The sequence below is a fragment of the Lithobates pipiens genome, unplaced genomic scaffold, assembly GCF_037356315.1.
Source record: "Lithobates pipiens isolate NorthernLeopardFrog02 unplaced genomic scaffold, aLitPip1_a1.2 Scaffold_3, whole genome shotgun sequence".
Classification (NCBI taxonomy): Eukaryota; Metazoa; Chordata; class Amphibia; order Anura; family Ranidae; genus Lithobates; species Lithobates pipiens.
In genome coordinates, this window is record NW_027507790.1 from 259,838,805 (window position 1) to 259,862,235 (window position 23,431).

At 45.3% G+C, this 23,431-nt stretch overlaps 1 protein-coding gene across 2 annotated transcripts in view; it reads right to left on the reverse strand.

Annotated features, from left to right (window-relative positions):
* Window positions 1-343: 343 nt before the first annotated feature.
* Window positions 344-23,431, reverse strand: part of PIK3C3 (phosphatidylinositol 3-kinase catalytic subunit type 3) — a 352,843-nt gene continuing 329,755 nt past the window's right edge. For both annotated transcript variants that reach the window (XM_077463088.1, XM_077463087.1), the window contains one exon: window positions 344-2,277. In XM_077463088.1, the coding sequence (XP_077319214.1) occupies window positions 2,263-2,277 (15 nt within the window). In that variant the 3' untranslated portion in view covers window positions 344-2,262. The remainder of the gene's footprint in view (window positions 2,278-23,431) is intronic.

A 23,431-nucleotide genomic window follows, 5' to 3' on the forward strand; every position in this document is an offset into this window, starting at 1 on the left:
AGTCCATTATGCTTTACCTTTGCAGGGAAAAAAAGAGGAAGTAAACCCATCAGGGTTTACTTCCTCTTTAAATACTTCTTTTCAACTTTTTCACATGCAATGATTTGATGTTGGACTCACCTGAGGACTGATTAGAGTTGTTGATATTTGCATGTTCATTATCACATTGTAGTTTGATTAGACATAGAGAAGACATATAATTGTGGCGCTGGATCAATTCAGGTTGTGGTATTTTATTACATCAGATTGGGTGGAACACTCAGATCTCTGCAGCAACACCATTTTCAACTTTTATTTCTATTTGCTTGAAAATAATTATTTTTCACAGTGGTGAGGGCAAGGCTTTTTGATACTAAAGATTTTTTTTTATTGGGTGTACCAGGCTTTACAGACCAGCCATACCGATTGCTATAGTGTGAGAGATAACATCATGATCAGTAAAGTGTCTCTGCTGCTAGACATCACAAAGAATTGCACTACTGGAGCATGCAGGATGAGTGTTGTTAGTACAGTAAAGCTGGCTGCACAAGGATAAAGGTCTTTCGAATGAGTGTGTGTTAACGCCATCTTTGTATCTAATTGTTTTCCATGTATTATCAATCGTTAAAGGAAAAGTACAGCCAAAGCTTGTTTGGCTGTACGTCTCCTGTGGATCACGGGAGTGCAGTTCATTCTGCACTACTGTGATCCGTTTTAGCAATGGACTGAAGCCTGCTGGTCTGCTGACATTACAGGGCCGGTCCAGGCTCGGGGAAGATTGCAACAAGTCGGGGATCCACCCACATGCCAGGACCAGCACCCACCGCAGACTCTCAGCGAGCCAGCAAGAGCCTGAGCTGGCCGTTTCCGCCTCCTCCACAGTCCAGCGCTCCAGTGAGTGTGGGGGAGGCAGAGCAGAGACCTCAAGCTGGCTGCTCCCACCCCTCCACAGTCCAGCGCTCAAGTGAGTTTGGGGGGGGGGGGGGGGAGGGTCAGAGCAGAGAACCTGAGCTGGCTGCTCCCACCCCTCCTCAGCCCAGCTCTCCAGTGAGCATGGAGGGGTGGGGACAGAGCAGTCACCAGCTCTCTGCTCGGGGAGCCCTGAGAACCGAGTGATCTGTGGTGTTTGATCGCTCGGTTCTCAGTGCTAGAGCCGGTGGGGGACCGATACTACACCCAACTAGGTAAGTATGCTTTTTTTTTTTAACAAAGAAAATGTTCCTTTATATCAAAAGTAAGGCATGATACAGTAGTCGTCCAACATGGACCAAATCAAATACACAGTACAGGTATGTTGGTAGGTAAGAATGCTTTAGAAAAAAAAAACAAAAAAAAAAAAAAACGTACCCCATACTTCTCTTTTAGCGACATAAATGGTAATTTTTTTGTCGATCAAAGATCAATGTACATGTGCTGCACAGTGTTTTTATTTTATTTTACTATTTATGGTTGATTTCCCTACGGTTTAGAAAATCGTTCGATTGCTCAACAAAGTTCTCGATGTGACCAATCGTCCTTTTGGTATAAAACTTTGCATTTCAAGAATTGAAGTGTGCCCACTAACCTTTCTAAAACCGGATTGGGCTCAAACTTTTATTTGAACGGTTTTCTATCCATGTATGGCCAGCTTTACAGTTAGTGATCACATGAAATGACAGTAGGTTGGATTAATATACAGCCAAAGAATACTTTAATCTGTGATTTTTTTTTATTTTTTTTATTGACAAGTCTTAATATAACACCAAGGTGGGTGAGAATATACATATATATATCTATATATAGATATATAGAGATAGACAGATAGATAGATAGATCTATATATATAAAATCTACATCAGAAACTGATCTTCAACCTAGTGGCATGAATTACAGAATGAACAGGCAGCATGTAACCTGAGACCGGAGCATTCCCCTCCTCTCACATGCTATTGGTCGGCTTCTGTGTCTGCCAATTGGCTCTAATGTCCATCAGTCATGACTCCACTTCCTGTAAACACACCCCATCACTGCTGGTAGAAAATCAGCCCAGTGACTGGCTGCTGGAGGTCTACATAGAGAAAAACAAACAACTGAAGTTGCATTATTAAACCTTAGCAAGTCACTGTAAGCTTTATCCACATTGGTTGCCTGTAAAGTAAAGCTCGTCAGGTGACCGCCGTCCAATCCATTCTTATGCTCTATCGCTGTTTCTTCATCTGCTGGGATGCGTTCTTTTCATGGATATACGGTTCATTTTCCTTCCTTGTTTCTCCTCATTTCCCATGGTAAGGAGCCCGGCTCCATCTATCTTCTCCAGTACTGTGAAGAGACGGGGAATGATAAGCCATTACATACATAAATACGCTTCAAACGACTTCAATTCTCATGGTAAAAACTTTAAATAAGCCTTGGGGGAAATTCATTTATTGACCTTTTTAAGGGAGGCGGCTGTGAATCTCATTTAAGGTGTGATTTATCCACTGGCTGAAAATTGTATTTTATAATCTACTGCTGGTTATAGTTTATCATAACAACACATAAGGATTAATTACGAAATGTCACAGCATTTTTATAGCTTTTAGTATTATTACACAACATTCATTATTTTACTAATTTATAGAGCGCCGGTGCCGCCGCCGCCGCCGAGCCATCCCGTCTCCGCTCCGGAGAAGATTACATTGTAATGACAATACACAACACACAAATCTGCTTCGGTCAGTTGGGTGGAAGCTGATTAAAGGCAACGCTATATGGTCAAATGTTCACCCATTCCTGACCATTACACTTCTATACAGTGCCTTGAAAAAGTATTCATACCCCTTGAAAATTTCCACATTTTGTCATGTTACAACTAGGGATGAGCTCAGGCGCATTCGCATGGAACAGGTGCAGAGGCCGCCAGGAAGTCGGCGCAGCGCTGCGCTAATCACAGGCACTGAGACATTGTCCCGATGTGCGGCTGCAGAGATCGGACAATGTCCCACTGCCTGTGATTAGCGCAGCTCTGCGCCGACTTCCTGGCGGCCTCTGCACGTGTTCCATGCGAATGCGCCTGAGCTCATCCCTAGTTACAACCAAAAACGTAAATGTGTTTTATTGGGATTTTATGTAATAGACCAATACATAAATGGTTTTCCAATTTAAAAAAAAAAATGAAGTGTGGCGTTCATTTATATTCAACCCCCTTTACTCTGATACCCCTAACTAACATCTAGTGGAACCAATTGCCTTCAGAAGTCACCCAATTAGTAAATAGAGACCACCTGTGTGTAATTTAATCGCAGTATAAATACAGCTGTTCTGTGAAGACCTCAGAGGTTTGTTAGAGAACCTTTGTGAACAAACAGCATCATGAAGGCCAAGGAACACACCAGACAGGTCAGGGATAAAGTTGTGGAGAAGTTAAAAGCAGGGTTAGGTGATAGATAGCCCAAGCTTTGAACATCTCATGGAACACTGTTCAATCCATCACCCCAAAAATGGAAAGAGTATGGCACAACTGCAAACCTACCAAGACATGGCCGTCCACCTAAACTGACAGGCCGGGCAATGAGAGCATTAATCAGCTTTGAACTTTTCTGTTTTTTTTTAGCCTTCCTCTGTTTCAATTGTGGGTATAGGATTGGGTATATGGGATTGTATGATATTTTTTATTTTATTTATTTTTTATGGTTGAACTATATGGACTTGTGTCTTTTTTTTCAACCTAAATATGGAACTATGAACACCTCACAGAGCACGGTTCAATACCCATCCAAACATGGAAAGCGTATAGAAGAACTGCAAACCTACCAAGACACGGCCATTAATGAAAGAAAGCCATAAGAATTTCTGTTTGCAGTTTGTGAGAAGCCATGTGGGGGACACAGCAAACATGTGGAAGAAGGTGCTCTGGTCAGATGAGACCAAAATTGAACTTTTGTGGCCTAAAAGCAAAACGCTATGTGTGGCAGAAAACTAACACTGCACATCACCCTAAACACACCATCCCCACCGTGAAACATGGTGGTGGCAGCATCATGTTGTGGAGATGCTTTTCTTCAGCAGGGACAGGGAAGCTGGTCAGAGTTGATGGGAAGATGGATGGAGCCAAATACAGGGCAATCTTAGAAGAAAACCTGTTGGAGTCTGCCAAAGGCTTGAGACTGGGGTGGAAGTTCATCTTCCAGCAGGGCAACGACCCTCAACATACAGCCAGAACTACAATGGAATGGTTTAGCGCAAAGCATATTCATGTGTTAGAATGACCCAGTCATTTGAAAATTACTTGAAAATTGCTGTTCACAGACGCTCTCCATCCAATCTGACAGAGCTTGAGCTATTTTGCAAAGAAGATTGGGCAAAAATGTCCCTCTCTAGATTCGCACAGCTGGCAGAGACATCCCCAAAAAGACCTGCAGCTGTAATTTCAGCAAATGGTGGTTCTACAAAGTATTGACTCCGGGGGGGGGCTGAATAAAAACGCCCCCCCCCCCCAAACTTTTCACATATTTGTAAAACATTTTGAAAACCATTTATCATTTTCCTTCTACGTCACAATAATGTGTCATCCTTGAACTAAAGCTGCACGATTAATCGTTAAGAATTGTTATTGCAAATTTTTTTCCTCGTTGCGAACTTGAAAAAAGTATTTTGATTCTTTCTATGCAGAGAGTCCTCTCTGCTCTGCTAAAGCCGACAGCCATCAAAACAAACAAAGGAAACCAAAAAAAAAAAAAAAAAAAAAAAAAAAAGAACGGGCAGTCTGCCAAGAATCACAACATTCTTTAGCAGTGGAACTTAAGTAGAAACATTGTAACAATTTGTCCTTTAGATCAAAGGAATACACTGGTGTGAAAATGAGGGAAGTTTAACCACTTAGACCCCTTTCAAGCTGGGTCGTTTTGCAAGTGCTATTGCACTAAAATTAGCGCCTGCAAACTGTCCAGAAACAGCCGCTGCTGTCTCTCCAGTGTGAGAGCCCCAAGAGCTTTCATACTGGAGCGGTGCGCTAGCAGAACGGTAAAAAAGTCCTGCTAGCAGCATCTTTGGAGCGGTGTATACACTGCTCCTGCCCATTGAAATCAATGGGGCATCGCGGCTATACCACTGGCAAGGCGCCTCTGCAGAGGTGCTTTGCGGTGGTTTTTAACTCTTTCTCAGCCACTAGCGCAGGTAAAACCACCCCACTAGCGGCCAAATAGCACCGGAAATCCGATGGTAAAGTTCCACTAAAAATAGCGGCGCTTTACCGCCGATGCACCTCCTGCCCAGTGTGAAAGGTGCCTTAAACAATAAACCTTTTTCTGACATTTGTTGGTTTCAAGTTAAAATAATTTTTTTTGCTAGAAAATACTACTTGGAACCCCAAAACATTATATATAGAGAACCTAGAGAATAAAATGGCAGTTGTTGCAATATTTTATGACACACTGTATTTGCGCAGCAGTCTTTAAAATGCAATTTTTTGGGGGAAAAAATTACTCTTAATTACTTTAATGAATTTAAAATAAAAACAGTAAAGTTAGCCCAATTTTTTTGTATAATGTGAAAGATTTTACGAGAGAATTGTGATCTTTTTATTCTAAGCAAAAAAAAAACATGATTCTCATTATGACCAAAATCGCGCAACTCTACCTTGAACCCCACCAGGCAGAATTAGGGACTCCTATGTTTAGTAAGAACTGGTGTGATAGTTGGCTGCGAGTAATCTGTAAGACCCTGAGAGGGGCCTTTTGCTGAACTGTGAAAAGTGAGACCTTTGTACTTCCCAAAATAAATGGGAAATGAACACTTCTGCGAAATATAGACACCGACTCCAAGCCCTGTGTAAAGGTCATCACTTACTGAAGCCTTCACTGTATTTACCTAGACATGCAGGTCCAGATATCAGATTAATACCAAGGTCATGGAAAATTCCAAATAAAGACTAAAGTCTTAATGTTCTTTTTTTTTTTCCATAAACATTTAAAGATATTACCCTGATATATAATTGGATTAGTATTGGTTTTAAAATAACTTGTTGCCAGAAATTATTTGTACTTGTATACAGCGGGGAAAACAATTATTTGACCCCCTGTAGATTTTGTAAGTTTGCCCACTTACAAAGTAATGAAGGGTCTATCATTTTTATCATAGGTGTATTTTAAATGATACATGATAAATGAGACAGAATATCAACCAAAAATCCAGAAAAAAAATCACATGGTACAAAAGGTTATAAATTGTACGACGGCGTCCCAGAATGAGAGCCGCACCCCCCTGACAACGAGACCATTCAGAAAGTGCAGTGCGACTCGTACATGTGCAGCAGGAAGCTGGCTGTGAGGTTACCCTTAGTGTAAAAGCCGACATCTGCACCCAAAGTCAACTGAAGAATCGGCTTGGGGTGCCGATATTGCTCAATCCCTGGACAGGTAAGCGCCCTTATATTAAAAGTCAGCAGCTACAGTATTTGTAGCTGCCGACTTAAAAAAATTGTTTGCCCAGATTGCAGCTCCTGTTTAAGTCAAGACTGCCGATAGTGGGGTACAGGCAGTATTCCCGTAGTGGGCCCACATCGGGTCAGCAGGGGGCTTGGTTCGGCATGTAAGGAGGATGGGTGCCTGTGTAGGTGATGTAGATAAAAGGAAAGTGGGCAGCTCGATCTTCTGCAATGAATACATGTATTAATCCAGGTGTGGTACAGAATAATGCAGGGCTTACGCGTTTCGGCATGTAGCCTTAGTCATAGCCAATAGCCCATGTGGGTGAGGTCTGGGAATGGCAGTCCTGTTCACACCCACTGATTACAGGTGAGGAGGAGCTTGACCAAGAGCACCAAGGGCTACAGAGAGCTCAGTAAGGTGGGACAGGTTGGGATCTAATGAGGAGATCAGAACAAATCTCTCTGTTCAGAATGTTGATGGTAAAGTTGGCCATAGATGAATCAAAACTTGGCCGGTTCATCAGGGACTAGCTGAGATCCATCTATAGGCAGGCTGGTTCTACTGAAGTTGATTCATCAGTCTGCCAGATTTTTTTGAATGTGATTAAAGTCGGTGGCTATAACCACCAGCAGTAATCGTGTTCTGCCAGCAGGGAAGGTTCCCCACTGGCAGAACACTATATCAATGCGGGGGGGGGGGGATTCCCCCATCAACGCTGACTGTGATGGGGGGGGGGGGGGAAATCAAGTGATTCTCTTTCCTGCAACCTGTTGAAATAGCATTGCGTATGGCTTGCCTTACTGCTGCTGTGTTCAATGGTGGAGGCAGGGGCGGACTGATAACTCATGGGGCCCCCGGGCAATAGGAGATTATGGGGCCCCCAGGCAATCAGAGATTATGGGGCCACACAGTATACACAGACATTTTTCTATTGGCTGAGAAGGTACTGGAGAGGTGGGGCAGCTATAATCTTGGGATTTTTAGACCAAAAGGATGTCGGTAAGGGACATTTCAGAAACAGATGTAAATAAAACACAGATTTTTACATACTGTCCCTGGTTTTACTGAGGCTGGCAAAACTGATGGGGCCCCCTAGTGGCCCGGGGACCTTGGGCAGTGCCCGAGCGGCCGAATGGTCAGTCCGCCCTTGGGTGGAGGCGAGAGGTCACAAAGGCCGTAAAAGGGCCCAGTGATTTTCAATAGTGGCCCTGGAGTTATTTCTCATGAATAAATACAATATACACACTAATTGCATTCTTCATTTGTGTTCACTCTTCCACTTGTTACCTGTTTAAAATTTCTGATGCTTATCCCGGATCCTGCATTCGGCTGATCTAATAATCCACACACAGGCCTGTCACCGACAATTCCTCTCTGTGGAGTGTCAGCCATGCGACACCCCCCTCCTTCCCATCTCTAGTACAGCACGACTCTTCTCCTGAATGTCGCTGAGCATACGTACACCTGACAGCTACATTCACTGTGGGACTAAATGTCAGATTTGAGGATAACTAAGAGTGGCCAAAAGCTGCCCCATGGGAGCTAGCAATGCTCCCTAATTCAAGCATCACTCCACATAATTGTATAGTTTCTGTTTCCTAGGAGGAGATAATGAGCGCCCCCCTGCAGATTAAAGTGCTTGTTATCCCAACAAGATGGACAATTTCCTGGTAAGTGTGCCATATCCTGAGAAGGAGCAAAAATATCTACTGTTACCATCAGACGCAACTGGCCCCGGCTATCTGACAACTCAGGAAAAGATCTCCTTACCCATTGTTATCAGCGAGATATCTGCTCATCTATGGATGTCCCAATGAAGCACCATTGCTCGATGAGTGACCACATTAGAAAAGGCGGGGGGGGGGGCTTTAGCTAACGGTAAATTGATTTTGGAATTTACGTAAAGATGAAGTCAAAGTGGACCTTTCAATAACTTTATAAATCTGCATGAACAAATTCCTGACCTGTTACAATGTACAGCAAAACTGTAGAATTTTTTTTCATGAAGCCATCTTTAAACTCTAGTCTAGTGACGTTGCCTAGGCTGAGATGATGACATCAATCTTCTGCAGGCAGGAGGAAGAATTTCCTCAGTCTCCCCCCCAAGTGATCAGACTCCAACATTATAATAAGTCCCAAGGTAGAAGAATGCAGAATAGACTGATCTGTATAAAAGACACATGTCCACAGAAGCAAATCAGATTCCAATCTCTCCACCATGGCCAAGACCAAAGAGCTGTCCAAGGATATCAGGGACAAGATTGTAGACCTACACAAGGCTGGAATGGGCTACAAGACCATTGCCAAGTGGCTTGGTGAGAGGGTGACAACAGTTGAATGAAAAAAAAAAACACAAAATAACTGACAATCTCCCTCGGTCTGGGGCTCCATGCAAGATCTCACCTCGTGGAGTTTCAATGATCATGAGAACGGTGAGGAATCAGCCCAGAACTACACGGGAGAATCTTGTCAATGATCTCAAGGTAGCTGGGACCATAGTCACCAAGAAAACAATTGGTAACACACTACGCCGTGAAGGACTGAAATCCTGCAGCGCCCTCAATGAAAGCACATGTACAGGTCCCTCTGAAGATTGCTAATGAACATCTGAATGATTCAGAGCAGAACTGGGTGAAAGTGTTGTGGTCAGCTGAGACCAAAATCGAGCTCTTTGGCATCAACTCAACTCACCATATTTGGAGGAGGAATGCTGCCTATGACACCAAGAACACCATCCCCACCATCAAACATGGAGGTGGAAACTTAATGCTTTATGGGTGTTTTTCTGCTAAGGGGACGGGACAATTTTACCGCATCAAGGGGGCAATAAACAGGGCCATGTACCATCAAATCTTGGGTGAGGACCTCCTTCCCTCAGCCAGGGCATTGAAAATGGGTCATGAATGGGTATTCCAGCATGACAATGACCCAAATACATGGCCAAAGCAACAAAGGAGTGGCTCAAGAAGAAGCACATTAAGGTCCTGGAGTGGCCTAGCCAGTCTGCAGAGCTTAATCACATATAAAATGTGGAGGGGTTCGAGTTACCAAACATCAGCCTTGCAACCTTAAAGACTTGGAGAGGATCTGAAAAGAGGAGTGGGCCAAAATCCTTACTGAGGTGTTTGCAAACCTGGGGGGCCAACTACAAGAAACGACTGACCTCTGTGATTGCCAACAAGGGTTTTGCCACCAAGTACTGAGTCATGTTTTGCGAAGGGTTCAAATACTTATTTCACTCATTAAAATGCAAATCTATTTATAACTTTTTTGAAATGCGTTTTTTCTGGATTTTTTTGTTGTTATTCTGTCTCTCACTGTTAAAATAAACTTACCAATAAAATTATAGACTGATCATTTCTTTGTCAGTGGGCAAACGTACAAAATTAGCAGGGGGTCAAATATTTTTTTTCCCTCATAAATTAATGTATCTGATGCCAGGCCCACACCGCTGTTGGATTTCTCATTTATTTTAATTCAACTGGAGGAGTGGGGACACCCAAAAGGTAGCATGGTATGGCAACCAATACCTTTGTTTACCATCAATTATAAATGAAATATCACATTTTGGATAGAGTTTAAAAGTATCTTTCTTCTTAAAAAAAGAACGATGATGTAATTTATTTATTAGATGATAACGCCATGCAGATAGCGTTTTCACCAGGATTCACACCAAGGACCCAAGTGTCGCAGAGCATAAGTGCTAACCACTGCTGCACTTTCACTTTCAGGTCACTACCCTGGACAGAGAATAGAGAAAAGTGCATCTTTCACTCTGCCCTCTCCTCCTATTAGCGTTCTCCATGAACTGCAGTACAGCTGATTGACTCCTTGTGCTGCCTCTTCCCAACCGAGTCTGAGCTCTGCTGTACAGGGGATTGCAAGAGGTTGGTATCATGCCAAATGTAGGTACATATGCTACATAAAAAAAAAAGAAAATAAAACAATGTTGCATTAAAGTGGACCTTCATCCCAAAAAACGAATTGTTGCATCAGGCTCCAGCCTCCTCCCTCTTCCACAACGGCATATCCATTTTATTTATTTTTTGCTATTATTGCAGGGCAGCACTACCTCATTTTTTCATTGAAATGAGTGCAGATGTGCTAAAGGGCTTTGTCCAGCCTTCAGTACCTGACAAGGACCTTTGGCAAAATTTGCACATACGTGGATTTGCCTGCGTATATTCACAAAGATGGTTTAATTAGGGAGTACAGAAGCTCTGTTCAGCCAAGTGTGCCGATCGTGGTGGCTGGGAAGAGCTCTTTGGGACATCTGAGTCAGGGTCAGAAGTAAGGGGACTGAAGGTGCTGGACTACAGAATCATGGTGCAGAAGTAATTTCCCTCTTTACAATCAGTTACTTTCACGTTCTGCTGGTATGTTGAATGTTGTGTTGCAATATCCCATCCAAACAGCTGAAGGAGAACTACAACCGGAAAAGCCAATGGAGACCTATGCAGAACACTGAGGCTCACAGGGCAGCACAGTGGTGTAGTGGTTAGCACTTTCACACTAGCAGCAATAGGGTCGCTGGTTCAAATCCCGACCACGACACCATCTGCTTGGAGTTTGCATGTTCTCCCTGTGCCTGCGTGGGTTTCCTCCAGGTACTTTGGTTTCCTTCCACACTCCAAAGACATGCTGGTAGGTTAATTAGACCTTGTCTAAACAAAATTGGCTTTAATATGTGTATGTCAATGTTGTATGTGTTTATAAGCATGTCAGGACCTTACGGGGTAAAGGACCACGCAAAGCCGCAGATGGACTCTGGTGGCAAGAAAGTGCCCTGAAGCGATTCAGTTCGCATAGGTAGCGCTATACAAGTCACTCATGAAGTCCAGAAACAAAGCCATGTTGAGGGGCTTATGGAACCTTGGAGGACATTGGGGCAAGGAGGAGTAGTGGAGCCGTTTTTCTGACACTGTCCAGCTAGGTTCTTCTGGACGCTGAGGGAACTGATGAGAGCAGATCTGCTGTACATTGACTATATAAAGTGGGGGATGTTACTGCGCTCAATATAGTGATGAAAGGTGAACAGCTGCTACATGGAAATATGACAAAAATTCGAAAGCAAAGGATGGTATAAATGTAGCGCTAAACCATAGACATTAAATAATGTAACCAAATAATGTATAAAAGTGATCAGAACTAAATAGTGAATATCAGTCCCAAAAATAAGTACAACAAAGCATATGAAAAACAGGTGAAAACACAAATAAGGAAGTCCCAAAGGTGAAAAAAAAATCTTGTGGAAAACATAAAAAGTCCCCTGCAGAAAATGGTTGTTGATGCAGAGGCCTCAGCAAGTATGTAAAACTTCAGGGATAGTGTCTGCCACCCAAGGTAAGGGATGTATACTCTTACGGGAATAGGTGGACTCGAATGTCAGCGATGAGTCAACAAGGCAAGGATAGCCAAATCAACAAATGGCCAAATCAATCCAGGGGAACTCCAAGGATGGATCCAGGATGGTAAGGTTGGAATTCAGATGTTAGACGACAAAACTGGAAAGCCAGAAACAACTTTTGAGAAAAAGTTGATTCTGGCTTTTGAGTTTGGCAGTCTAAAATCTGAGTTCCAGACTTACCATCATTGGTCTGATTTCCTGGATCCATCCTTGGAGTTCCCCTGGATTTTGTGGATCATTTTGGCCATCTGTTGATTCGGCTATCCTTGCCTTGTTGACTCGTCGCTGACATTCAAGTCCACCTGTTCCGGTAACAGTATACACCCCTTACCTTGGGTGGAGGACATACTATCCCTAAAGTTTTACATGCTTGCTGAGGCCTCTGTATCCTACTTCTGAACAACCCTTTTCTGCAGTGGACTTTTTTTTATGCTTTCCACAAGATTTTTTCACCTTTGGGACTTCCTTATTTGTGTTTTCACCCATTTTTCATATGCTTTGTTGTACTTATTTTTGGGACTGATATTCACTATTTAGTTCTGATCACTTTTATACATTATTTGGTCACATTATTTAATGTCTATGGTTTAGCGCTACATTTATACCATCCTGTACATTGACTAAACTGCTGGGAGGCCAGACCGGTGGACACATCCGAGGTAGCACAGCACAGACCGCAGCGAATGTATTTGCATCGTTGCCACAGGGTAACCAGAGCATTCTCTCACCCTCTGTTTCGCACCACTGAATCTCAAGATATATTCTGTGGAGAAACTGAAGGGGTCCCCTTTTGTACAGCAAGATTTTTCACACTGCTAGCAGGGACTGAGTTACTGGAGACAGAACATGAATATACCACACCTGTACCACATTTTTACTGCACCTATAATGCATGCTGGTTTATTGAAACTGTTGTCAAGTGCACCAATGCTTCTTAAAGGGCCCCAACGGTAGCCAGCAGAACAGCATAAAGGACTGCCCCTCCTATAATCCATCCTGCAAGTCTGCTTTGTTCCCTTATCCCCGTTATTTCATTTCCATGGACAGTGCACATCCAGTTGGGTCTAGGCCTATTATAGTCGCCATGAAAGGATAAGTTCACCTTTCATAACATGTTACATCGATATTCGGGGTGTAACATGTTATGATTGCACCAGCCCCCACACCTCCTGCTCTCCTGCTGAGAGAGCAGACAGGGGATTTTCTCCACCTGATAGCTGTCAAATCTTTTAAAAAAAACGCAACAATGCGTGTCTCCATCCACCTGGCTGCATCACTCATCCACGGCGCTCTGTAAATGGAAAGCTACATGGTCTGGCAGCCTTTGCGGCTGTTGGCGAGTAGTTTTGAATGAACTACCATGGTGGTGTGGTAGCGATGTGGTAGTTCATTCATTCTTCCTGTCAGCAAGTATACAAGGTACGAGCAAGCCTATACACTCACAGATCTGCAGGAGGCCTGCATGGCATCAATGATTTGCTGATTGCTGGTGCAATGCTTTACAGGCCCCCGCAACAAAAAATAATAAAGGCACTTTTTTGTACTTGTGCATTTTTTATTTTTTGTGAAAATAAAAAATTCAATTAAATGCAATATAGTTTCTGTGTTTGGTAAATCAAGCTTTATTACTGCTCACTGCTGCACTTTAGGTGACCTTGCTACTGTTTATTCTGATCTGGACACCAAGTGTCCTCATATGCCTAGTCCTTTTTATTAATGGCCCTGTATGCTAAATTGTGTTCTGACCATGGTTAACCCAGTTCTAGGTTTACCTTGTTACCAGCCATATCAGAAGACAGTATACAATATATTAAAGTGATTGTAAAGTCTTCCTGCCAAGCCAATTTTTGGCTTTCAGTGATGTCATTGACAATTGTGCGGTCATGCTACTATGTACCCAAACAAAATTTTTTATAATTTTCTTCCCACAAACAGAGCTTTCTTTTGGTGGTATTTGATCACCTCTGCGGATTTAATTTTTTGCTAAACAAATAAAAAAAGACAGAAAATTTTGAAAAAAAAAAAAAAAAAAGTTTTTCTTTGTTATACAATTTTGTAAAAAAAAAAAAAAAAAAAAAAAAAAGTTTTCTCCTTCACTGATGGGCACTGATAAGGCGGCACCCATGAGGTGGCACCAATGAGATGGCACTGATAAGGTGGCACTGATTTGCAGCACTGATGGGCACTCATAGGTGGCACTGGCGGGCACTGATAGGCGACAGTGATGGGCACCGAAAAGCTGCACTGATGGGTAATTATGGGTGGCAGATAGGAAGCACTTCTGGGCACTGATAGGTGGCACTGTTAGATTGCACTTATAGGCATCACTGATGGCGCTGGCAGGCAATATTATTGGGCACTGATTGGCATATCCCTGGTGGCCTAGGGTGGCATACCTGTTGGGGTTCCATTGTGGGCATCCCTGGTGGTCCTGGGAGGGCATCCGTGCGTGGGGGGGGCGTCACTGATAAACAATCGCACAGACCCCGCCTGTTAGGAGAGCCACCGATCGGCTCTCTACTCGCATCTGTCAGACGCGAGTGAGAAAAAGCCGATAAACGCCTCTCTTTCTGTTTAAATTGTGATCAGCCGTGATTGGATACAGCTGATCACGTGGTAAAGAGCCTCCGTCAGAGGCTCTTTACCGAGATCAGTAATGGCGTGCTTCAGACTGACACACCATACCAACCGCGATGCGTGCCCCCACGGGCGCGTGATTGCGGCTTATCCTGCTGGACGTCATATGACGCCCAGTCAGTATAACTGAACCACTTCCCACTCATCATTCTGCTATAGGCTGGGCGGGAAGTGGTTAAATAACAAACACGTTATGCTTACCTCCTCTGTGCTGTGGATTTGCACAGAGCAGCCAGGATCCTCCTCTTCTCGGGTCCCTGGCTTGAGAGCTTCTGGCCCCTCCCTTCTGTTGAGTGCCACCACTGCAAGCAGCTTGCTATGGAGGCACCCGAGATGAGCTACAGCTCCCTGTGTCCATTTAGACGCAGAGCTGCAGTTCGGCCCCCGCCACCTCTCTCTCCTGATTGGTTTACTGACTTTGACAGCGGTGGGAGCCAATGGTGCCGCTGCTGTGTCTCAGCCAATCAGGAGGGAGAGTCCCGGACAGCTGAGGGCATAGTTGCCAACGTTGTAAATAAAAAAAAATTCGGGACACTTTTTTGGCAGTAGGCGGAGTCGTGGTATAATTGGGGGGTGGGGCATGCGTTTATAGGTGTGGCATAAGAAAAGGTAAAATGTGCGAAATATGGGCGTGGTTTATGTAAAATAGTGGGCGTGGCTTACATGGGCGTGTCTCAAAGGGGTGTGGTTAGAATCTGAGCTGAATGCGGAATGGAGAGAGGGAAAGGAGGGGGATGGAGAGAGGGAAAGGAGGGGGATGGAGAGAGGGAAAGGAGGGACAGCAGCCCCCCGATCCTACACCACAATAGCAATATGTGTTTTCCAGAGTTTGACAATCAGCAGATAAAGATACTCCAAATACCTGGTGTTAGCGCTTCAATCATCCCGGCGCCATGATTGTTATGGTGTCAGGATGATTGAAGCGCATTATTTCTATTATTACATTGTAATATGAAATGAAATCATTCAACTCACCATAATGCAGAATCAGTAGGAGCCATGAGCGCGTCACTAGCCACGTTGCCTGTCACCAGATGCCATCAGGTGTCCCAAGCGGAGTCTGTCCTTACATCAGGTGCCCCATCAGAGGTACCTTCCTCACATCTGTGTCCATCAGAGGAGCCCCTCCTTACATCTGATGCCCCTCTGACATCCACAGACCGCCCCCCCACATACTCCACAGACTGGCCCCCGACATCCAGACTGGCCCCGACATACCACTGGCCCCCACAGCCACAGACTGGCCCCCCCGACATCCACAGACTGGCCCCCCGACAGCCACAGACTGGCCCCCCCGACATACCACTGGCCCCCGACAGCCACAGACTGGCCCCCCCGACATACCACTGGCCCCCACATCCACAGACTGGCCCCGACAGCCACAGACTGGCCCCCCGACATACCACATCCACAGACTGGCCCCCCGACATACCACATCCACAGACTGGCCCCCGACATCCACAGACTGGCCCCCGACATCCACAGACTGGCCCCCGACATACCACTGGCCCCCGACATCCACAGACTGGCCTCCGACATCCACAGACTGGCCCCCAACATACCACTGGCCCCCGACATCCACAGACTGGCCCACGACATACCACTGGCCCCTGACATCCACAGACTGGCCCCCACCATCCACAGACTGGCCCCCGACATCCCACTGGCCCCCACATTCACAGACTGGCCCCCGACATCCAACGACTGGTCCCCGCTCTGACATCCAGTGACAGACACTGGCCCCCGACTTGCCGCCAGTGCCGTGCGTAGAGTCATTTAACTGTTGCGCCGCCCCCACTGCACATTACACATATACACACACTGGCATCGTGGGTGGGCGGCGCCACAGGTACTCTATATTGTAGACCAACTTCTGGTCTTCTTAAAAATGACCTCTAGTGGCCGGCGGCAAAAAAAACGGGAAATTCAATTTCCAGGGACAAACCGAATTTCCCGGGACATTTCCCAGGACAAAATTAATTCGGGACAAATGTCCTAATCCCGGGAAATTCGGGACAGTTGGCAACTATGTGAAGGACTGGTGGACATCGCTGGATAGAGATGGGCTCAGGGAAGCATTAGGGGGCTGCTGCACAGAGAAGGCTTTTATCTTAATGCATACCCCTTTAGGTTTGCCTTTACTAATCGGTTCAGTGACTGTTTCTTTGATATAGTAGTACTATTGGGTACGAAGTTTTACTTTCAGTGATTTTCTGCGATATTGCATGTTTTATACACTCAACCTAGTGTGTCAGAGGAGCTGAAGTTCTTAAGGAGGTCGAGGCAACAAACAGGGTACCCATCCTAACCAGTGGCTCTTGTTCAACTTTCATATCCTGAAATGAACCATCAATGTATAGTTTTTTTTCCCCGTGACTCATTTCATATCTGATCAATACCATCATAAGACAATGTTACTTATGGGTTACCCTGCCTAGTTTCTCACGTTTATTCTGCTAAATATAAAATAATAGACTGTATGTTGCAGAGCTGGAAAATTAAAAGCAATAAAAGTATCAGGAAGAGAGCAGTAATCAGGGCGCTGTCACGCTGCGGAATAACAGTCAACAAAGCATACGTTGAAACAGATTTGTCATGCACCGACTGGCTGCTTCCTCAAGCGTTTCCCGTCTTGATTGCAGATTTTATGGCTGCACTATATCCTAAGCTGCAATCTAGCACATATGGGCACGACAGCATTCACAATAGAGCCTCCGCCAATGCTTCAAGGACGCCTTGGCAGAATAATTATTAGGAGGAGGATGGGAGAGAGGGACTCTGGACTGAATCCAAAGCATGGCTAGCCTGGTAACTGCGCAACCCTTAAAGCAGAACTCCAGAAAGCACTGTTTATTTTTTAAACTATCTTCAAGTATATCTGAAGCAAATTCTTTTTTATTTGGCTTTGGACAGAGTGAGAAAGGACTAGACCAGAGGTCTCAAACGGGTGGCCCTCCAGCTGTTGAAAAACTACAAGTCCCATGAGGCATTATAAGGCTGACAGTTAAGAGCAAGACTCCCAAAGGCAATGGCATGATGGGACTTGTAGTTTCGCAACATCTGGAGGGCCACCAGTTTGAGACCCCTGGACTAGACCCTCTGTTAGGTTTCTATTGCTGTCTGTGGCCCGACCAGGGATGTTTACCCCTAATAACTGACAGCTGGCATCTGACTGCTCTCAGGTAGAAAAGAACAAAAGAATCTGAAAGCTTTTTTGATGGTTACTGTTTCACCAAAGATAAACTGATGGATTGCTTGTCCATGGTTCCTCATACCTCCATGGTATTTCTAATCCCTAGGGTAAAGCTAGGTAAAAAAAAAACTTCTTCTAAATGTCAGATATCGTCTACCTATCTGACCTTCACCAGGATAATGCAATGGATTGCCTGCCCAGTGTTCCTCATGCCTCCACAGTATTTTCAATCCCCTGGGTGAAGGTGGGGTAAAATACTTTTTCTCAATGTCAGATATTATCCACATATCAGACTTCACTTGAGATAATTCAATGGATTGCTTGCCCAGTGTTCCTCATGTCTCCATAGTATTTATAATCCCTTGGGTGAAGCTGCGGTGAAAATTCTTCTGAATGTCAAATGTCCTCCACAGATCGGACCCTCACATGAGACAATTCAATAGATTGCTTGCCCACTGCTCCTCATGCTTCCATAGCCTTTTAAATCCACCAGGTGATTCTGGGGCAAAATATTTCTTCTAAATATCAGATATCGTCCACACATCAGACCTTCATCAAAGATAATGTGATGGATTGCTTGCCCACTGTTCTTCATACCTCCATGGTATTTTAGTCCCTAGGGTTAAGCTGGGTCAAAAAATTCTCTTCTAAATGTCAAATATCATCTACATATCTGACCTACACCAGAGATAATGCAATGGATTGCTTGCCCAGTATTCCGCATGCCTCCACAGTATTTTCAATCCCTTGGATGAAGGTGGGGCAAAATACTTTTTCTCAATGTCAGATCTTGTACACATATCAGACTTCACTTGAGATAACTCAATGGATGACTTCCCCAGTGTTCCTCATGCCTCCATAGTATGTATAATCCCTTGGGCGAAGTTGAAGTAAAAGAATTCTTCTGAATATCAGATGTCGTTCACACATCGGACCTTCACATGAGACAATTCAATGGATTGCTTGCCCACTGCTCCTCATGCCTCCACAGAATTTTAACTCCATCAGGTGAAGCTGCTTCTTCTGAAGACTTCTGAATATCAGATACTGTCCACACATCAGACCTTCACCAAAGATAATGTGATGGATTGTATGCCCACTGTTCCTCATGCCTCCATGGTATTTATAATCCCTTGGGTGAAACTGCTGCCAAAGACTTCTTAAAGTGGTTCTAAAGACAGAAGGTTTTTTACCTTAATGCTTTCTCTACAGACAAAAAGCCTTTGTGTGATCAGACATTCCCTGATTTTTCCCTGAATACACAGACATTCCCTGAAGTTGCTTCAAAGTCACGCTGAAGCGGTCCAAAAGTATCCCAGAAAAAGCAGCACTTTCAGGTCGCGGCAGTGAGAACCAAACCTTAGGGCTGGTTCACACAAGTCACGCCCCATTAATGCCAATGGAACCTTTCTAATCGGTGCGACTCAGCTTACTCCGACTTAGAAAAATATGATTTTTGTACTCACCGTAAAATCCTTTTCTCTGTAATTCACCGACCGACACAGCTTCTCTCTGTAACAAAATGGGTTGTCAGCCCTATCACTGGAGATACTAGGCAAAGTTGTAACACAACACTTCAGAACATTAAGTTCAGCCCAGGGGGCGGTCCCCAGGCTATAACCCCCAAAGCCTGCCCTAGCAGAACTCAGTACATCAACAAGCAGTATAACGTAAAGAGAAAAAGGAGGGGCGGGTGCTGTGTAGGTTGGTGAATTAAAGAGAAAAGTATTTTACAAAAAATCCTATTTTCTCTTATATTCACCGGCCGACACAGCTCCTCTCTGTAACAAAATGGGACGTCCCCAAGCAGTGCCAAACGAGGGGTGGGAAAAACAGCATAAAAACTTCATCCACCATGGCAAGTGGGAACTAGTGAAACTAAACCCACAAAAAAACAGCAGGGTGTGGAAAAACACCACCATATAACCGGGTATCCTCAACAGGAGTGATCCCCAAGACCGCAACATTGTGGAAGTAATGCAACAGTGCATAAACACAACAGTACTGCGTTTTTTATCGAAAAACCAGGAAAAATTAAGCTTGCATATCCAATTGCATCTACACGGCCGGCTGTAAAACTTTGCGGGCAAAACAGGCATCAGCCGATTCACTGACGTCTACCTTGTAGAACTTGGTAAACGTATGGACAGATGACCAGGTGGCCGCCTTACACACCTGAGTGACCGACGCTTGGTGTCGGAAGGCCCAAAACGTTCCGATTGCCCTTGTAGAGTGGGCCGTGACCGGAAATGGGGGCACTTGCCCCTTCAAGGCGTAGGCTTGTACTACAATCTGTCTGATCCACCTGGAAATGGTGGTCGACGAGACCGCCATACCCTTCTTTGGACCAGCCACCAAAACAAACAGTGAGTCTGACTTTCGAAAGGGAGCCGTGGCAGACAAATACACCTTCAGAGCCCTAACCACGTCGAGAGCGCGAATGGCCACCTCTTTGGGGTGCTTCGGCTTAGGACACAATGATGGTAATACAATGTCCTCATTGATATGAAAGACCGAGACCACCTTCGGTAGAAAAGATGGTTGCGGACGCAACAGCACGTTATCCCTGTGGATGACCAGATAAGGCGACTTGCAAGACAAGGCCGCCAATTCTGAAACCCTCCTGGCCGAGGTAATGGCCACTAGAAAGACTACTTTCTGGGAAAGAGTCAACAAGAGAATCTCCCTGATATTCTCAAACGGCGGTTTTTGAAGCGCCGACAACACCAGGTTCAAATCCCATGGGGGTAACGGTGGGCGCACCGGAGGGACTACATGTCGTACCCCCTGGATCTCTCTTCCTGGACACGAATCTTGGCACCTTCCGATTCAGACGGGAGGCCAATAGATCCACATCTGGTGTTCCCCACTTCAGGCACAGCAGCCTGATTGTCTCCGGATGCAATGCCCATTCTCCAGGGGTCCAGCATTTGCTGACTCAGATAGTCGGCCTGCCAGTTTTCCACACCCGGGATGTAAATGGCCGACAGGGCCGGAACGTGTCGATCTGCCCACCGAAGTATGTGGGCGACCTCCCGAGCAGCGGCGGCGCTTCTTGTTCCCCCTTGGTGATTTATGTATGCCACAGCTGTGGCGTTGTCCGACTGAATCCTGATCCATAGTGACCACCGTCCACTTCAGAGGAAGGAACGATTTTTCCGGACGATTTTTCCGGACTGAATCACCGGGGACCTCAACCACCAGAGCAGAGAGTCCCTGAGTGGTTGGCTCACCTGGATCTGTCGATCCAGGAACAACTGAGACTTGTCCCATTTTAACAAAATCTCCTTCTGGTGTGGAACTGGACGTAAGGTACTGCCTCCAAGGAGGCTACCATGAACCCCAGTACTCGCATGCAAAAGCTGAGTGACGACCACTTGCGGTTCATCAGCAGTTTCACAGTGGACCTGAGAGTCTGCAATTTGTCTGAAGGGAGAAAACGCTTGCTTCCCTGGAGTCCAACAGCAAACCTAGGTACTCCAGACGCTGGGTCGGCACAATCACTGACTTCTTTAGGTTCAACAGTCACCCAAATTCTTGCAGGGTCTGCATGGTGATCGCCACATCCTCCTCTAATTCTGAGGCGGAAGATGCTCTCAGGAGGAGATCGTCCAGGTAGCCCACGATCACGATCCCACGTTGTCTCAGCAACGCCAATACTGGAGCCAATACCTTGGTAAAGACTCGGGGGGGGGGCTGATGCCAGACCAAAAGGAAGAGCCACAAATTGGTAATGGGCTTCACCGACTGCAAAATGCAGAAACTTTTGATGTCGAAGGCATATGGGTATGTGCAGGTACGCATCCTGGATGTCCAAGGACACCAGGGAGTCCCCTTGATGGAGTGCAGCCTTGAGGCGATTCAGTTCGCATTGTGCGCTATACAAATTATTCATTCAATTCAATTCATTCATTCAATTCAACTGAGCGAACTGATTCCATCCTGAACCTCTGCACTTACAAAGTGATTGAGGGCTTTCAAGTCCAAGATTGGACGTACCCCTTCCTTCTTGGGAACCACAAACAGATTTGAGTAGAATCCCTGGAAGCGTTCCGGCTCCGGAACAGGTACAATAACCCCTAGATTCAGCAAGTCCCTTACAGCCCCCAACAGGGCCTCCCGGTGACCCAGGGATATGGGTATGCTGGAGGGGAAGAATCGGTTTGGTGGCTAAGAGAGGAACTCTATCTTGTAGCCTGTGGAAATCAGATCGCAGACCCATTGGTCAGATAACCGGGAGGACCACCGGGCTGCAAACTCCCGAAGGCGACCCCCCACCCGAGACCTGGGTGGGGGCAAACCTTCATGCGGTATCACTTTTTTTGGCAGGCTTGTTAGGCTTGCGGTTCCAGGGACGTTTTTGACCGCCCATGGGCGTCCTGTCGGGCTGGGGACGTTTTGTCGAAGCACCGGGCGGACGAAAAAGCCGCTTGTGAGCGGAAAAAGAGGGCCCTTGCCTGCGGCGTGGCTCCTTAGCCTTCCTGGCCTGTGGGAGTAGAGTACTGTTACCACCAGTGGCATTTTTAATAATGTCATCTAACAAGGCTCCAAAGAGCCAGTCGCCAAGGAAGGGAAGATCCGTTAGGGCTTTCATGGATGCCTGGTCAGCAGACCAGTATTTTAGCCAAATCAGGCGCCTCAGCACCACAGCTGACACTGAAGCCCTGGATAACAGAGGGAGAGTATCCAGGGCCGCGTCACAGAGGTACTTAAGGCCTTGCACTAGTTGGTCTGCTACTTCCACGCAGATGGGGAAGCCTGTTGCTCTCCCAATTCGCGGTGCAAAAATGTTGCCCAGTCAGTGTCTGCGACACCAGTGCGGATGCCAGTACAGGTCGCACGACTGACCCCACAACCGGAAACAAGGAACGAGTCACCGCCTCGGCCTTCCTGTCCGTGGGATCCTTGAATGCAGGAGTCTCCTCAACTGGCTGGACGGGGAGCTCAGAAAAGCTGCATTTACTGGAGAAGAGGTGAGTAATGCTCCGCATTAAATGAATGGGTTTAGTTCTGCTTTAAAATGGAACTTTACTCAACGTGGCTCCAGCAATGCGGAATCCCCGAGCTCCCTGCCCGGCTGCTGACATCTTTGAATGGGTGGCTTCTGGGTCCTGATCACCAGCCGCTTTCATTGGCTGGGTGCGGGGATAGTGTCGGACAGATTCAGCATTGCCAAATTTGTAAAGTGAGCGGCGTGCGGACAGGCAGGTAAGTGACTTTAATGAAAAAGAGACAAAAAGCATTAAAAATTCCTGCCTGTCCACCCATTTTTAACTTTGGCCCACAATATCAGTTTTTGGCAAAGCTAACCACCAATCTGAACACAGCGCCTGCAACAGTTTCCCAGAACAAGAAACACGACATGCAAATCGGATATCAAGTTCAGTCTTTCTATAAATATTCTACTGCTGACGGCTCATCATTAAAGAGAATTCACATTTACTCTAATTAAACCAACAACACAAAGGGAAAAAAAAAATCTAATTAACTACTGACGAGGTTTTCTTCTCCGCTTCTAATAATTACAACCAAACAAATCATTAAACTGTCAGCACAAGGAAAAAATAAAACTCCTTAAATCGTCCATGTATCCGCGACGTGGTCTACGCCTCTTATTTACTGTCTCATTAAGATACTGCTTAAGGCTTAAAAAAAACAAAAAAAAACACAAAAGGGTTTAAGAAAAATAATTGAATATCAAAACAATTCCAATTTATTTATTTTTAAAAATAAATTAAAGTTCTGATTACTTTTGTTAGGGCAATATAAGCTATGAAGTTCCATTTTATATTCTTTTAACAGTAAAAAGGGTAAGAATGGGCATTGTCC